General features: G+C 43.0%; 1 protein-coding gene across 11 annotated transcripts in view; it reads right to left on the reverse strand.

Moving 5' to 3' along the window:
• Positions 1-1,190: 1,190 nt before the first annotated feature.
• The window catches only part of TMEM229B (transmembrane protein 229B), a 32,683-nt gene continuing 15,523 nt past the window's right edge, over positions 1,191-18,350 (reverse strand). For 10 of the 11 annotated variants that reach the window (XM_052694010.1, XM_052694007.1, XM_052694012.1 and 7 more), the window contains one exon: positions 1,191-5,482. In XM_052694010.1, the coding sequence (XP_052549970.1) occupies positions 4,952-5,455 (504 nt within the window). In that variant the 5' untranslated portion in view covers positions 5,456-5,482 and the 3' untranslated portion in view covers positions 1,191-4,951. Of the gene's footprint in view, positions 5,483-14,408; positions 14,462-18,350 lie in introns of all 11 variants that reach the window. The other variant, XM_052694006.1, reaches the window with a different exon arrangement.

Genomic DNA, 18,350 nt, shown 5'->3' on the forward strand with positions numbered 1-18,350 from the left:
ATTTGGTATCTAGAGGCTCAAGTAAGTATCTGGAACTTTAAACAAAATGCTTTCAAGTGAGATCAAAACTGGTAACGAAGATGTATTGTATCTCAGTCTTTCTCTTTTAACCTCCTGCTTTCACATGAAAAACATTTCCTTCGGAACCCATGGAATTAAGAGTACAACTTATACAGCAAAATGCATTCCTGAGTAGGCCCATAGGTTAATCCAGGTGCTGAGAGTGCCACAGGCAGCACCCTGAGCGCTGAAGTGTCCTATGTCTCAGCACGGCTACCTTACCAAGATTGAGCGCAGAGCTGGGGGCATTTCAGTACCTCTGTGAGTTGAATGAGCAACAGCTCGCATATCACTATTTTTCCATGGAGCTGTAGGAGAGAATCTCCTTGAGAAAAAAAAAAAAGATGAGATTTTGAAGCTCCTTTCCTCCTCAGAGGAGGTTTGGGCAACCTATAGTAAAGAACTCATTGGGCAAGGGCAGCTTTGTCTTTAAAGAAATGGTGGGCTGGACACCAACAAACCCATGCCTCCCTTGGACTTACTTCCAGACAGCACTTCTTCCTCCAGCACCTGTGTCGGACGTCTGGGGCTGCGAGCAGACGCATCAGGGGTGTGCAGGAAGGCAGGCATGAGAGGTGGCCATTTGACAGCACTCCTCATGCCTCCCTAGCTCCATAAGCCTACTTGTGCATGGGTGCCAAAGCAGCTGGGTGAGGTGTCACAGTGGGAATGACTTCTGACTGAGCAGGGATGCACCAGGGAAGAATTTCTTTCTACAGGGGGAGGCGGTAGCTGCAAACACACAGGAAGGAAGGGGAAGAGAGCGGTTTCCTTGTCTGGTGGTTCAGCTGCAGTTTGCAAGCAAAAAGCCTGAAGCAAAGAGAGCAGGTCCCCCTGAATTCAGGGTATAGTGCACATATTCATGGCCCAGCAAAAAAATAAAACAGAAATCTGTTTGGTTTCAGTTCACGTCTTGGTGGTGGTTCATGTTTTATTCATAGTAGTCAGAGGTCAGGCGTTCCTGTGAATGAAGAAATCCCCTTTCTTTCAGTGCTGCTTACAAAAAGTCAGTAGCAGTGCAACACTACTGGCCGCAGGAGAACTTCTGCCACCAGCTTCCTAATTCTCCAGAAGCTTGAATCCTTCAGCCACTTTTTACCTTTTAGTCACAGGACTAGTCAAGCAAAAGGTTGATTGGATTATTCTGCTTTAATCAGAAAATGCACTCAGACCAAAGGCATAATTATACCTGGTACATATGTACACATTTCTCTCAATTATAACGCCAATATCAAAATGTGGTCTCGTCCTGCTTTGAACCAACTGTTTCCCTCTGGCAAGATCACTGCAATGTGCACAGACATCATCACAACAATGCTTGAACTGCTCCGTGTGCCGAGGATGCAGAACTGTATTTTATCATGTACGTGTGCACCCCTTAGGATGGACAGAGAGAGGGATAAGCAATACCAGGGAGTCAAAAGTAGAACCCTGGGGTACTTTGAGCCCAAAATCCACCACTCCCATTCCCCACCCTCCTCAAAAAGCAGCACAGGGCCCCTGTCTCCTTCCTGCTGCAGAGTTAGGACGAGGTGGATAAATCACAAGTTTTTTTTTTATTGCTGGTGAACTCAAAACAGGCAACTTTAATCTACCAAGGAAGATACACATACAAACAAACGGTTAGGCCTTGTGCGTTGTTTTTTTTTTCTTTCCTTCACAATGTAAGTGTCTGTATCACTTCAGTCCAGCTCCTGAGCTCATGCTGAGCTGCCACCAAGACCTCAGTAACGTGCTCTGGGCACTTCTCCTGTAAGATGTTGTAAGAAGCATCACACGTATTAAAAAGAGAGATTTTGCAGAAGAGACAAAGCCACATTGCTTAGCAAGAAGTCTAGCTAACCCTGCTTTGTTAGGTACATGGTATTAAAGCAAAACCCTGCAATAATGTTTGTTGTCCAGGGAATTATTTGAAATTATTTAATAATTTGTTGGGTCCTTTCCTGTTTCTGGTGTGCAAACTGCAAGAGAAGTGCACTTCTGGGTGTAAGTTACAAGTCTCTAAGGATGCAATATCTAGGTGGTACGCATCAGACATCGCTAGAAAGCAAACCAGAGTAGTGGTTACAATGGCATAGGCAATAGGGATAATAGAATAAGATGTTGTAGCTGCTGGGAGACGCCTCCATAGCCTGAGCACCCAAATATTACATCACTGTGCAAGAACTGTACCATTTGGTGGAAACTTCTGCAGTCACAACACATGGCTGTGTACCAAGTTAGCTCTGTGAACTCTTCCTCCCTTAGTCCCACCTGCAGCTGGTATAGAGTCACCAAATGATGCTACTAGCTCCTTCTAACACTTCTGAGAGTTTTGTAGCTGCTAAGGAGAAAGCAGAGATCCTAGGAATGCTTCTATGAAACTGAGGGTTTCAGATGGTATGGGGAGATAAGAGGCAGCATCACACCACAGCCATGCTGTGCTGTGAGAGAACAGCCCGGCTCCAGGTACTGCATGACCCTGACAGAATTAGGGCCAAAGCGGGGACATCACAGAATCATAGAATGGCTTAGGTTGGAAGGGACCTCATAGAACATCTAGTTCCTACCCCCTGCCATGGGCCGGGCTGCCACCCACCATATAGGGCTGCCCAGGGCCCATCGAGCCTGGCCCTGAACACCTCCAGGTATGGGATGAAATCCCAGCTCTTATCTATACCTTGCAGTTCTTGTTCTAATTCAGCAGAGCTCATCTCTTTTTGCCCCCTGCACTACATGAGGTGACTGTTTTGCCTGGGTGTGTACACGCGAGACCATCAGGACGGACAAACAACATAGTGCTTCTCTGGTTTTATAATACTGCCATCACAGCAAGGAAAAAGTATATACATCTACTCAGTATTTGCTCTCTTTTAACTTAATGGTCTATAAAAAGGAAACCCTAAATACCCATCTAAACATTCAGAGTGCTTTAAGAGACACTGTGTATCCTAGGGCAGATGTGATTAACTCCTTGACACCATTGATTTGTGTCCATTGCCAGCAATGGATGTCATGTGAGAAGGGGGAAGGAGAGAAATAAAATAATTGCACACTGTGCAACACAGAAAGGATTAACACTGGCTTTCTAGGGGCAGAACCAGACAATGATTCCCTTCACAGGGCTAGAAGTGCTTCTCCCCTTGGGAGAAGATTCCGCAGGGACAACGTTCACAGCTGAGCTCTACCTGAGACAGAGGAGCAGCACAAAAATAACCTGGCTGCTTACAGTGCAAGAGTGGAAACCCACAACCAGACAAACACGTGTGTTTCAAGCCAAATTCATCCCTGCTGCAGCTCTGCTGATTACAGTATAGGAACACTCAAAATTAATCTGTCCTATGAGACAATTACAGCAAACCTGCCTGGTAAAGCTGTCACGAGCACGATATTTCTGACAACAGGAAATTCCACTTTTGTGGCTCTGACAGCCAAGGCTTACCAAAGCACATTATTTAACCTGTGGTTGCCAGTATCAGGCACCTTTCCTGTTCTACAGCTTTTCCCGGACTCTACAAGTGTTCCCAGGAGGTTAAATTTCAAACTGCCCCCATGCAAGCAGCTCCAAAATGGAGCCACAGCACTCCCTGCTCCTACAGCTCTCTATTGCTTCTCTCACACTAGAACCCAAAAACTTGCTCAAACTGTGAAGAAGAGCTCCTCAGGGAGAATTGTGTTTGTTTTTGGAAGTAATGTGTCTCCCTATATCAGACAGCATGGTATATCTCTTGCTGCCTGCAGTTATTCTCATGGGAAAGGTTTGCTGTAGTTATTTAGAATAGAATTTGGGAAAGAAGAGCAAATCCTCTTGGAACACTGAGGAGACCACTGGGCTGCCAGTGCTGACGGAGGGTGACCATCAGTGCTAGAGGACTGAATGCTGGGTACCACTTCAGCCACAAAAAAATTTTGACCTTTGGTCAAATACAATGAGTTGCAGCCAGATTAAGTCATCAACATCACCAGAAACAGAGGAATCCCTGGGAAGGAAGGCAGAAGACTCTTGTGGCATGTATAGTCTCTACAAAGTTTGCATGGTTGGGATGAGAGCTGGAATCTGCAGCAGCCCTTCAGACAAGTTCTGCTTTGGGGGGACAGAGGAGATGGGAAGACTTACATATTTATTGTGCCTTTTGCCAAGATTCAGATTGCACAGATTATGGTAAAATTCACTCAGCAAAAAAGGCTTTTTCTTAAAAAAAAAAAAAAAAAAAAAGGAGAAAAAAAAAAAGAAAAAAAAAGAAAAAAATCTATTATCAGGACCGAGATTTCAAAAAGTACAAGATTTGTATAAATTCAGCAAGATGTCCAGCACCATATTATATTCTGGTGCAAAAAAAGAACCTTGGGGTAGGCCAGTGGGACCTCATGAGGGGAACACCATCTACCTCCCCAGCAGACTGCCAGCCTTAGGTTCTTCTCCATAGCAGACGGATTTTCCTTGTTCCTGCAGCATCTCAGGTCCCACAGGAGGTATTGGTTGCAAGCAAGCACCTGAATATTGCCTAATGGAGTAAGCCGATCACTGACTTTGCTGGCGTGTCCATGACCATCCTCCAATGATTCCATTTTTCCTTGTTGAATACTTTTCCACCTTAGTATTTTTTCCCTCCTTCTTTCTCCACACAGAAGTGTAAGCAAAAGGACTGCTTTCATCTGTAATAAGTTAAAATCAGAAATGACCTAACTAACAAGTAACTGATATTGGTCCTTGGAACCCAAAGAGTAAAATCCTTACAAAATCTATTGGTTCCATTTTTTTTTCTGGTATATCCCATGCACACCCCCATTAGAAAAATGGGGTTTATGAATCTTATCATACAGCAAGGAGCAGTACCTCGAAGCCAGAGCTAACAGCCTGTGGTAGAGTCTGGGCTCTCTCAGATTGCTAAGGGTGGCTCCGAGTCATGGTTCAATCCGTCTTCACGTGGCCATTGGCCAAGGCAATGGGAACAGTAGGAGCCCCTGGCTCGGCAGTCTCATCAAATCTCAAGCGCAGGGTGTTCCTGATCACCAGCTGTTCCATGATGAAAGAAGCACAAAACCATGGGATGGCATACTCCAGGGTGATCAGGCCCATGAAGTCAAAATCAAATTGGGAATAGTCCCACGGGCAGGCATTGAACTGGCGTAGGATGAGGCCAGTGGTGAACTCCCAGAGATACGTCCAGAGGGTGTAAATAAAGCAGCGAACTAAAATGTGACACTTGTCTTTGAGATACAGATACATCTTCTCCACAATGAGGATGGAGGTGCCATAGATGAAGAGTGCCCACACACTGGTAACACCTGGGAACTTCCAGTTGAAGTTGACCACAAACTCCCAGGCAGCTGTGAACATGACCTCACAGAAATAGCCATGAATGGCATAGAGGTACCATCGGGAGAAAGCGGTCAGAGGTTCTGCCGCAGCCATCCTTCCGCACGCGCCCCGGTAGGCACTCTGAAACAAAGACAGAGAGAGGAGTCAATGAGGAATTCAAGTCTTTACCACCTACGTTGCAACATGCACAGATCAGTAACATCCACAAAGGGAAAATTCTAATAAGAAAAGTGCATTTTTGTATCATTTTTACTACAGCAAATTTAAGCCCTGGGGAAAGGTGGCACCTTATCAGCCTCTAAGTCTCAGAATGCATCTGGACTACTCTGAATGAAGACTGGGATGTAGCTGTTACTGCACTCATGGTAAAGAGGGAACTGAAAGTTTCAAGGACTTTGCCAGGAGTGAGGCTACTAAAGAACTTACTGGATGATCATCAGCAGAAAAATACAGGCTTCTCAGAAGGAGCTCACATCATCTTTTTGCTCTCTTCAAGAAACAGTACTGTCCTTTGCTTTTATTTCTGTCTCTAAAATGAAGACTAGCTGAGCACAGCATTGAAAATCTGAGCCTTTTTAATCTGTCTCCTACAGTCTCCATACCCAGAAAGTTTACTGCAGAGAAAGACTGAGATTTGATGGGAGCTACAGAAAGGAAACCAGAAGAGAAAGTCTCAGAGGTTTTACACTTCCCCATATACACCTTGCATCCATTCAGCTGAACTGTTATCTCTTCTTAATTCTTTCAGTTAGAGAATTTTGGCATCATACCTAGGATTTAAAGAATCATCTCTTATGCTATCGAACTGCCCAGTACCAAGTCAAAAAAAGACAAGAGAGCCATTGAAATCCATACAGATTTCGCTTCAGGACAGCAAAGCACAAAGAATGAGAATAAAAAGAACAGCTGAGCATAGAGAGAGGTAGTTAGTCATGATAAATAGGAAATGAGAACAAACTCTATTTGTCTCTACAGGAGGAAACTTGGTGAAGTGATTTGTGAGAGGGCATAATTTGCTTATCGCTGAGCAGTTTAAACACAGTTGATTTTCATGCTTCTTTGTAGAGATTCACAAGGTCCTAAGCATTGCTTTCCCACACTATATTCACTGGCAGAAGCTAATTAGATACAGTTTTATTGAAGGGAGACCTATGCTCTAGGGTGAATTTGACATCTTCTGGATTTTAAAAAACTTTTTATTCCAGGCTGAGTTTCTCAACTTCATCAGGCATTATTTAATTCACTGGCTCTGCACTTGTCACCCCATGGTACAGTGTGCTAAGTAAGGACTACATTATGTCCTGTGTGCAATTCCAAGTGGATTGTTCCTGCCCTGCTTTGTAATCACTGCCTCTCTGGACAAAATATTAACATGCAGTGTGACTGAAACTGCCAGGAAATCATCAGGAAAATGGAAGTGGAATAATGAAAATGGAGAGCACAAAAGAGAATATTCACTGAAAAAGTACCTATGGGAGGAAAGATGAACTGTGGTATGTTTCTTAGCAATGAAAACCAATGGGGAATATTGAAAGTGGAAAGGACAGAACTGTATCCATGAATTCACTCCTGTCTTAAGTAATCACCTATAAACAACCATAGACTTGTCAGCTCACATGATGTGAATGAACAAAGACTCTTTTCCTAACAGCACAATCTGTTTCACATATGGTACTGAACTATCATCAAATGCTACACATTTGGGTCAACAGCACATTTTGAACTAGTGGGTGAAAGACTCTGCTAAGTATCAATTCCTGATACTGAAATTTTTGGCTAATAGCTGAACTGAAAGCAGGTCTGAGACAACCTCTACAGTACAAATGATCCCATTTATAACCACCACTGATGTATTATGAATCCCGAGCCTTTCACTGTAACTGCAAGAAGTAAAGCATCAAAGTGCTGACACTGTCTCAGCACTTCCCTTCAACTGTCAAGTGCCAAGTCAGCACAAGCTTGATGGGAACTTCCTGCTCTTGATGTCCTTGAAGGACAATCCTCACAGACGGCCTGTTGATGAAAAGCACCTGTAGACAGGGCAGTTGCTGAACTGGGGAAGCCCAGATGTAATCTGGTTCCACTGCGCTAGGCAGTAAGTCCTTCAGTCAACGCAGTTTCTCCTGTACAACATTCAATTCAAGGTGACACCAAAGTATACGTTAAAAAATATAACAGAACGGGCAATGCCAAGAGCGTATACAAGAAGCTACATCCTTGCACAAGTTGCGTATTGTACAGCATCATGATGACAAGTTGCTTGAGCAATTACAAAAGTAATTGACAATGCAGCCATTCCCAAGTATCTTGTCTCTCAGCCATACCAAAGTGGCTCATGCTTGGCAGATAGTACAGAAAAAGACAGTCTTAAAAGGGAAATGAGGGAAAATGGTGCTGTCTTATTGGATAGCAGTTAATGCCCAAGGACCATGTTCAAAATAATTGCAGGCTGTTAGTGGCACAAGCGTCCAGACAGAGGGCCAAGACTGTAACTGATGCACATTTATGAAAAGCTTGAAATAGATAATTGATCTTGGTGATACAATACTTTTAATGGAGTGACAGTAATACAGATTAAAAAACTCTGAGTATACGATAGTTGTTCAGTCCCCTGAGAAAAACAAATGGCATTCATCAGTGAGGTAGCTCTGGTGGAATGAGCAGCAGCTTCCAGAAAACAAGAAACACAGTTGCCATCTGTGCAATTGTCTCAGCAGAGCAAGTCATGGAGACTGCACACTGACAGCAGCTCGAGATGATGGAAGTATCTTCCACCAGAAAAGTATATTTCAAGCAGCTAGAGAAATGGTTCACTCAAATACAATGTCATTATTAAGACTGAGCAAAAACATTTCAGAAGCACTGTGTTTTTCTCAAGTAGGACCTTCTTTTCCAACTTGATGATAGAATTACAAGAAAAATGGGAGATCTATGGAAACCACACCCAGGCCTTAGAGGAACGTGCTGCCTGTGCAGGTAACACAGAGGACAAGAGCTCCTCTGCCTACAACAAGGAAGGACAGGTCGAACAGGGGAAGACTGTGAAGGGCTGTGATTCTTTACAGAGACCTGGTTCAGAAGAATTAGGGCAGAATTCTGGTTTAGGGCTGTAAGAAAACAATACTGTAACAGCAATAAGATCATATTTCCACACTTCAGTATATCAACTCCAAATGGGATATCCATCATTGCTTAGGGTGTGCAAGATGCAGTCAAACCTGCTGCATGAGGCCACATAAGCAGAAAGGATGTAAATATCAGTGCAAGATCCTTTGTGCAAGAGGAAGACTTTCATCCTCCCTTCCAGTTGTCCTTTTTTTCCCCCTTTTTCCAAATGAGACAACTGTGAGTAGATAACTCTGAAACAGTGGCACCTGCCACTCCCTTATTATAAACCCTTCCGTTTATGACATGCTCCTTCTTACCCAAGTAGTATTTACATAAAAGTAACTGTTCTTAATGAGTTTATCGATGATTTTCACTGGGACATCTTTGAAGATACTTTGCTACTCATTAAGGCTGGGAGAATCAAATAAAGCCTTTTTGCTTTAACAAAGAGTAGGTCAACGAGGACACGTTGATGAAAAGCAACACACATTTTAGAGGCAATACCTTTTTAAATGCGTATCTCTTACTCTTTCTTCTTTCCCTCTGAGTAAGCTCCAAATCAGAATGCTTGTGCAACCAGGGACACCATTAACGTGCTGCAACTGTATCTATCTTCAGTGTTTTTGTATAAATCTCACACAGATCATTAGAAGTAAAGATTTACGGAACACTAGTGCTGGATTTGGCCCCAAGACATTAGTTCATTAGTGTTTAAAGATTTATGCAGCAAAGTCTCAGCAGTACTTATGCATTGAAGTCATAAGTCTGAGGAGATAGCCATCCTCCAGGTAACTGAGAGCCTCAATTAACTGCATCTCAGAAAATCGAATTTTAGCTCTTCTAAAGTGTGGAACAGTTCCAGCAAATCGATTAATCAAGCCTCATAATGAGTGCTAGAAGAGAGCCACAGACATATGTGTCTTGACAGATTTGATGGCCCTTCCTTACTCTTAGCACTTTCAGGATGGATCTGGAGCTCTGGGATTTTGGTTACTTCTAAATATATTGATCTGTTTTTGTTCCTTCTCTCTCTGGACTCCACTCCATTGGGATGTTTGTTGTCTCCATTCTTCTGAGGTCTACTATATTGCAAGGAAGAAAGACAATTTTCTGCTTTTCCCCCTCATTTTTTGTTTCTAGCTCCTTCTCCTTACAAGGTACATCATCTTCTGGGTCCTTCACCCTGTACATTCTTATACTTGCTGGCAGCCTCTGACCCTGCCTATCTTTCAAATCTGTTCAGAAGAGAACTGGGATTCAGTAAAAAGGAATGACGACAAAAGAAGATTAAATGAATCCAATTACCAGACTAAGCTAAAGGGGTGGAGAAGTGTAGCTGTTACCAGTAATGCCTATGTGGGATGCCCAGAAGGCACCATTTCATAATAAGGAGAAAGATGGGGGTTTCTTTGGAGGGAGCTTTTCAAGGAACAAATAGAAAACAAGAAGGCATTACTAGTTTAAAGATTTTTCTGACAAATGTGATCTCTTGAAAAAAAAGCTCAGGAAGATGAGACTTGCCATCCCTGCACCATGCATTGCCTCATGTTACCGGAATGGACCTTTGCCCACAGCAACCACCCTAACCTGAGAGCAAGCTAAGGCAGCAGCTCTTCACATCCAGTGACCAAGTGGAATGCTTCTTATGTTCCAGACAAAAAGCTCCTTTAGAGTCAAGCAAGTAGGGTGCTCACAAGGCAAATTTGTGAAAAATGGCTGAGATCACACTCAACACGTAGAATTATTATCATTGAGTCTGTCCAAATCTTTTCAGGCAAAAATCAAGTCCCTGTCTAGCTAGTTGCTAGAACACCGCCTCACCTGCCTCACTCCCATGTGAAAAAGCTGCCCTGAGTCCTCAGGACATGCACTGGCACTAGAGGAAAGTGTCCACCAAAGCCCCAGCACATAGAACACTTGGAAGCCAGGGCACAGCTGTAGGAGTAGGCAGAGCATCTATCAGCCTGCAGAGGTTTCTCAGTCTTAACAGTAGCATAAATTTACTTTATTCTCTGTGGTGAGGGCAGAACTGAGTTCCAGAAGTGATTTTTCCAAAGCTGCTGCAAGTTTACAGTCCGTAACTTCAGGACTGAGCATTGGTAGCTCTTGGTGGGCAGCTGTCAGCTCACTGCTTGCGGCCACGGACATGCACTTCCAACGGTGTGCTCACGCACAGTAGCAATCAAAATTCACGGCTGTTTTTGAAAGCTTGGGCTTAACATGTTGCATTAGCTGACTGAAGCAAATCTGACATTCAGAGAACATAATGCACATCATGGCTTACAAGGAAAAGCAACCAAAACAGAGTGATGAGTGGAGAGAGAATTTATCCTGAAAACATGCTGAGAATTTACAAGCCACAGCCAATATCATTTCCTCTGCCACTAAAGAGCCAGCAAACACAAGATAGAAAAAACATTAAGATCAAGGCATATTGCCTAACTTACATGATTTCTTAAGGAAATCTAAGGCAACTCTTCTTTTGCAGTTTTCTTTTTCTTCTTAGTAAATGCCCTCTCGTCTTCTTTCCAAAGCAAAATGAAAAGCATACACACCACTCTACTCCTGATAAACAACCTCACAATAATAAATTGATTTAGACAACTCTGAGATCAATACCAGTCCTAACAAACAAGCACTTAGCCCAGCTCTTCAGAACAATTTTCACTTACAAGCCAGAATCAGTATGCAGTGGAAGAAAGCCAGGTTTGGCAATTAGAACATCAAGAAATTCAAACTCACTTTGCATCGAAAATGAAGCTTGGCAGAAAAGAATCTTGTGATCAAGGCACTGAAGTAAAAGTATGTAAAATCCTTGCCTGCTAATACCGTGAGATAATCCAAGTCCCCTAAAACCGTGAAGAAAAACTGCGTGTGTAAAAAGACCAAAAAAAACCCCAAACATTAGATCTATCGGAAGATCCGAGGCAGCGTCTCCTGGTTTGCTGCAGAAGAAACTAAATGCAGCATTTCAGAAGTCTGGTACTTCTTTTACTGCAGAAGAAGAGAGCAGCCTCAAAAAATTCTTGCTACATACACAGCTGCAAAAAACTTTTTCCTTCTCCTTGCATTTCTCTTCTCCAGCACACAAACCTTTATAAATCCCTACTATTCAAGTGATGGTAGTGGGTAACTGGGCAGTGCAAGCACCCACAGCAAGCAGCTGTGGCCACTCCTCACCTGAGAGGAACAGCATCTGCAGCAAACCATGAAGACATGCAGCATCTGGGCTTATGCTGAGATAGATTCAAGCCTCACAGGCAGAAAGTGCTGCATGGAGATGGATGAAATAAAAGAGAGAACACTTTCAAGCACCTGCAGAAGTGGGACCTTAGACTGCCATCAAAAGGGGAAAGAGAGAAGAAAACTTCTTGAAGTTCTGTTGATGGCAGTTCTACATTTTTTTTCCTTCCTAACTGTTCCTCCTTTAATATTCTGCGAATACGTATTTTTCTTATTTACTTACACACTTTTCCTAATATCAAACTACCACTGAAATGTGAAGTAATGAGAACCTCAAAGTGCTCTCTGCTTTTGCCATGCTGCAAAGCCTGAGATTTCCTGCTAACAGCCTTGCAGGAGGAAGCTTCACAGATTTCACATTGCTAAATTGTTCTCTTTTAAGGAAGAAATCTTAGTGGAGCCCCCAAGACGGTGGCTGTCTCATCTTCATCTCAAGTTCATGCAGATCCTGAGAGGCAGCAAATGATCTGGGAAGGATGGGCAGCAGAGGCTAAGTCTCAGAGTCCTACTGACCACCGTGTCAAACAAAATCCTCAGGTAGGCACCCCTGCCTACAGCTGGGGAAGGCAGCTCCTCTGAAACAGCTTCCATTTTACCTTAGGGGTGAATCATGCCATAACTGGCTTGCAGAGCACAAAAATCAGCAGTTGAAATACATTGTAGGAGCAAATAAATTAGTGAATTTTAGCCTCTACTGTTCAGGTTTAGCTCAATTCAGAAAAAGCTGCAAGCATCCTGTAAGTGCTATCACTGAGGATATTTGTCTTCAGAGACTACTCAAATTTTTCTGTCCTTAATAAGAAATTAAAGAAAAAAAACAACAAAAAGAAGTCTTAGGTTCTAGGCCAAATTCCTACACAGCAAACATATCCCCCTGCTGCATTGGGTAGTTGCCATTTACATCTTTGCAAAAAGAACACTTACATTTTCAGCGCTGTTATTTCCTCAAAGTATCAGGAAGCTTATTATCTTCAGGTTGGATATCAGGAAAAATTTCTTCTGAGAAAGAGTGGTTGGGCACTGGCACAGGCTGCCCAGGGAGGTGGTGGAGACACCATCCCTGGAGATGTTCAAGAACCAAGTGGACATGGCACTGAGGAACGTGGTTAATGGGCATGGTAGGGGTGGGATGATGGTTGGACTAGATGATCTCAGTGGCCTTTTCCAAACTTAACGATTCTATGATTCTGTTCTGTCTGGGTTACAAATACATTCATACCATCTTCACTTTTTATGCACTCTTGCCACTTTTTTCTTTTGTAACAATGAAGAAACAGATCTGTTACAAACCTCAAATTCACAGGTTCGTATTTCTTCTCAGATCAAAGTCACCCGTCTGATTTGTGCCTCAAGAAGGTGGCACTTTCCCACTGGAAAAACTAACTGAAATCATCAACCTTCCAAGAAGTGGTTGGCCAAGCACTCACAGCCTTTTTCAAATAGAAGAGTAACTAAACATTTGTGCTTCATGTGGAACTGGGCATCTGCTTCTTCCTGCTATTCAGAGAAACCTGTTACCTCTTTAGTCATCAGTTTCTTAACTCAGCATTGGCCCTCAAGCTTTTACTGCCTCACCCTACATCTATCTCCTTTTCAAGTCACTCACCTCATGAAAGCACAGTCCCAGAAATGTTTCCCAGTACTGTTCTTCCAGGCAGAAAAGTGTGCTTCCAGCTGCAGTTTCACAAACTCCAGCTTGTGAGCCAGGGAGCTGGGTCAGAAGGATGCCCTGCCTCTCTTCTGTCTGCAGCTGACCTCACCTTGGTTCCTTTCCAGTTTTTTTTGAGCTTCATGCTGCCTCACTCCCAAATCACAGACCTGAACTGTTCTCTCACGCTCTAATTGGGACTGAACCACAGACATCTTGATTTGTTTTAATTAAAGCAAATCAACCCACTATGCTTACACAATTTTTAAATCTACCTACAGATGTACAGATATATAAAAATGCTAGATTCAGGATTCCTGCCTGCAGTTTGCCAACCACATATTACAGCTCCGCAGGGAATGCCCAGTTCCATCCTTTAGGGAGGATCCCATATGAAAGCAGGTACATTTAATGCTAGATCTACGTCTTTCTTTCAGATTTCCTTTTTTGACTGCAGCATGCCCAGATGACTGTGCTTTATTGAACGGTATTCCTGATAAAACCTGTGAATGGATTCATCACTCTGATGCAGTATAGCATTTCCAAAAATGGCCTATATTTATTAGTCAACATCAGTATCGGCCTTTAGGCTTCTTGAAATAAGACACAAGACGTGTTGATAAGGATGTGCACAGGGATGCTTTGAACACTGCCGTATGACAAGGCCAGGAATTAATCATTCATAGATTTCATTATCTGGGTGGCCCAAATCATAAAATAATGCAATACCTCTGCTTTGAAGATCTGGCCATTTGTGGCTGCGACATGTGCTGAAAGCCTACTCGTATTCGTCCCTTATCCTGGATCTGATGTACACATTTAGTCTTCAGAAGAATTCAAAACCATGTCTAGTGAATAGTACCTAACAAACATTTTCTTTGGAACTACTTGAAAACTACTTGTGTCATGTAAATACAGCTTACTTGATAAATACCTGAGAAAGGAATTAAGCCTCCACCTTAGTAAGCCTCCACCTTACAACAGAAGATCCTTAAGAACTACTAACTCTAATCCTAAACTCAGCAAGGAGGTCAAAATAATACTCACCTCTTCACTCCTATTGGTTGCCAATTCACACAGAAAATATCTTCCTCTCTCAGCTGGAGAAAGATGGCACAGATACAAAAGGTCAACACACAAAGACAAAGGGAGATTTGGATTTGAGTTCATACACACAGCTGTCACAATAAAAGGCAGAACAATTTTCTTGCTTGAAACTGCTACCATATTTGTGTTGTCTCCTTTAAGACCCAAGAGTTAAAGCATAGAAAGGGAGGGAAAGCTGGTGAGAAGTTGTGGATGCCTCATCCCTGGAAATGTTCAAGACCAGGTTGGATGGGGCCCTGGGCAACCTGATCTAGTGCCCAATCTAGTGGTTGGCAACCCTGCCCAGATGGGAGAGGTTGGAAATAGATGATCTTTAAGGTCTCCTCCAACATAAGCCATTCAGTGATTTGGTGAAATAATGTGGGAAAAAACCTCATGAGAACTTTGCCTTGGGAACAAAATCTGGCTCAAAAAAAGATAGTTGGAAAGACTCAGGATAATTTGTAGAATTGAAGGAAATGAGGAAGAGTGCACACACAGAAGTAAATTTACAAGTGTATTAAAGCAGAATCCTTGCAGGGGCCAGATTTTGGGAAAACAAATCACTTGTTTCATAACCACTAACCTCACCTGCACAGATAATAATGAAGATCCATAGCTCTTCACAGCTGCTGCAGTGATGAGATAAAATCTGCATACATGTTCTACCCTACTTCTGACTATCAACCTTAAGTCAACAGCCTCTAGAACAGTTTCCCTTGGTATTAGACACTGTTTCAGAAAACTAAGTTCTGCTCTGCTCTGCAGGCAGGAGATTGTTTGTGCTTCTCTAGTTCAGCATTCCCTTCTGTCTGAAAAAGCTGCTGTATGCAGGAAGAACAGAAAATGACTAAGTATAGCCAGACTGTGTGCACTGACCTGTTTTGGCCTTATGAAACAGAGAAGTCAATTGTTTAAATCCCATCTCCACCAACCTGGTGCTGCAGTGGGGCATGGCTATCATTTGTCTAATGCCCAGCAGAAAGATCAGCAGCAGGAGGGGGCTTTTGTTGTCATAATCTCCTGCAGCCTCAGCCCGGGGCTAGCAGCACACATCACAACTGAAATTGCCAAATGCCAGATCCTGCCTTGCATCTGCCTGTCTCAGATGCCAACATTGAGGATGAAATGAAAGAAAGGAGAGAAAAAACACCTTTCTAGAATAGAAGTTTGTTAAGACAGATGAACTCCTTGCTTTCCAGCTCGTATCAGAATACTTCATCCCCCCCCCCCCCAGTATTTCCATCACAGGATACAAACAGGTATTAGTAAACTCAAGTAACAAAGGCCTGTACAAACACACAAACAGTATGTACCTAAAATAACATGTCAAACTACATCATCTTTCTTAATTCCCTGTTGCTGCAGGAAGACCGAGATTTAAAAACTAGAATCCTATTTATTTTGCTATTTGGGCTTCAAAAATAAGATGTTCCAAGACACAAAGCTCTTATGTTTTCTTATATTTCAAATGATTGACAAAGATTTTTCATAATCCAACCACAGGCACTAATTAGCCAGGAACCTTGGCCATGTCAAAAGAGAGACCAGACACCAGCTGACTCTGTATTCATTTACTTGCCTCTCATATTGATGTATAACAGATAAAACTCACATTCTCAGTCTCAGAATTTCTGAACAGTCCAGTCACTACCTTTCACTAACACCAAACTACACTCACAAAAACACTTTGATGGGCATACAGGGCCCTCCAGAACACACAGGGACATGACTATGGAGGAGCAATTGGCAGTCAATGTCTGCCTGGTTTCAGCTCTGCAATGCACGTGGCTTGTCTTCACTGCTGGGTTGCACAGGCAAGATGCTTAATGCTTGTGCCAGAGAAGATCAGACCCACCGAAGACCCAGACATATTTTCAGCAACTTTTTGATGTTATTACTTTGATCAGATCAGAGACAGAAACCTGACACAACAAATAGCTCCAAGCCCAAACACAGCCGAGTACCCGAATCTTACTGTTCACCCCTGCTCTAGCACCCCACCAGCATCAGCTGCTGTCAAACATATTACCACTCCTTAGGAAACCCTATGGCACTTAATCTTTGAAGGAAAAGGAGTTCTGAGTAGAAAATACCTCACCCAGTTCCCAAGAGTAGAATTCTGAAAGTTTCACAAAGCCTAGTGACCAAATCCTGTGATGTACAAGGACACTGTCAGCTGCAAGATGAGAAAAGATGCTCCCTACCAGGCTGCGCTCCACAGAGACATTTACATTCCACTCGTATGTGCAAGAGGAAGTGGTCAGATCACTGCTTCCACCCACAGAGTTCAATTCTTTCTTAATACCTCCCATAACCAGTTTCTCACAATGACCAAGCCGTCCCTTAATTTCAGTGACATTGCCAGAGGAAGCCTACTGTGCTCTGCACCTGGTAAAAAGGACTCAGTTTCCCCCTGGGGGGAACACTCAGAAAAGAAAAACACCATGGCCACACCACAGTGCAGCAGGAGGGCAAAATGAAGGCAAACTGCCCCTCCGGAGCCCATGGTGTGGTCCCTACCTTGTCACTGAACAGCAATTCACCTGACTTCGTTTTATCCTGCTGTAACCTAATGCTTCATCCAGCTACTGTGTAATTGTCCCTTTGTGTTCAGACAGAATGGCCTTGGCAAGAGGTGACAGAAGCATCCTGCCCAAGTGGCAACCCATCACTGGCTCCAGAGCAGAACAGGGCTTTTCCAGAGCCAGGCTATTTTCTGTTTGGGACTTTCTGTTCAGCTCTTTGTTTGGAGTGCCCCTAATACCTGGCTTATGTTTTCAGCTTTTATTTTGCAATTTCCTGAAGATAAAAGATAAAGACATATTCTAAAAAAAAACCAAAACAACCCACATGTTATTTAGGAGACACAGCTGTTAGTTTAGCAGTGAGGAACTGACCTCTCCTTTGTGCGGGCACAGAGCTCTTGTTAATATTAACTGAAAAGAACCTTCCTTGAGATTCAGGCTGCAGTCACCTGCTTTACACCATTACTACAGCAGAACACGATTCTGGCAAATTATTTGAATGGCAGTTTTACTAGCTTTTGAATTTCATATAAACTTTCTCACCACATACAGACCAGGATGGACTCAAAAACTTCAGACACTTCCAGGTACCTTGGCTACAAGCTTTGTCTCTGCAGCCTCTCGCTAGCAGTCAACCCAAGCTGTGATGGCAGCCACAAGTGGACATAGTGGAAACAAAAGTGGAGCCTGCGCATTGGTATCACCAGGGTACTATTCCTGCACCTTCCCAATACCTCCCTACAGGCACTTGAAGCTTGTAGAATCATCACTTATTTACCCCAGTTTACCCAAGATTAAGTGGGATAATTTCAGGTCTTATCAAACACAAAGATATTTTTCTTTACCTTATTTTCCTTGGGGCAACAATAGGCACCTCATGCCTCTGGGCAAAGGGACAGCTCTCCTCTGCGTGTCAGGAATGATCTTGTGATAAGAGTAATACAGAATTCTTCAATGCAATCCTACTCACATCAGCCACCAAAAACATAAGAAAGAAAAAAAAAACCTCTCCAAAACAAAAAAAAGCATACCTAAATTCCTTTAGAATCATCTTTAACATGTGTTCAACAAACAGAGCATCAGATGATCCACAGCAAATGGAACCAGAGCAGCAGCATATGTTGTCTCTGCTTATGTAAAATGCTTAAGAGCTGTCATTTCAATCACACATCTGCTGTTGGCAGCCCTGGAGGCACACACACTGGTCACCCTGTCCGTTCCTCTCAGGAGGCACTTATACCAAGCAGTGTGCGAGGGCTTCTATGTCAATCAGCAGGTATTTGAGCATACACTATTGGTAGGATGAATAAGAATTTAAGTTCTTATCACCTACCGTGGCTAAATCAGACTGAATGTGCTTCCATTATATGAGCAG

This window comes from Tympanuchus pallidicinctus, unplaced genomic scaffold (assembly GCF_026119805.1).
Source record: "Tympanuchus pallidicinctus isolate F22 unplaced genomic scaffold, pur_lepc_1.0 scaffold3, whole genome shotgun sequence".
Classification (NCBI taxonomy): Eukaryota; Metazoa; Chordata; class Aves; order Galliformes; family Phasianidae; genus Tympanuchus; species Tympanuchus pallidicinctus.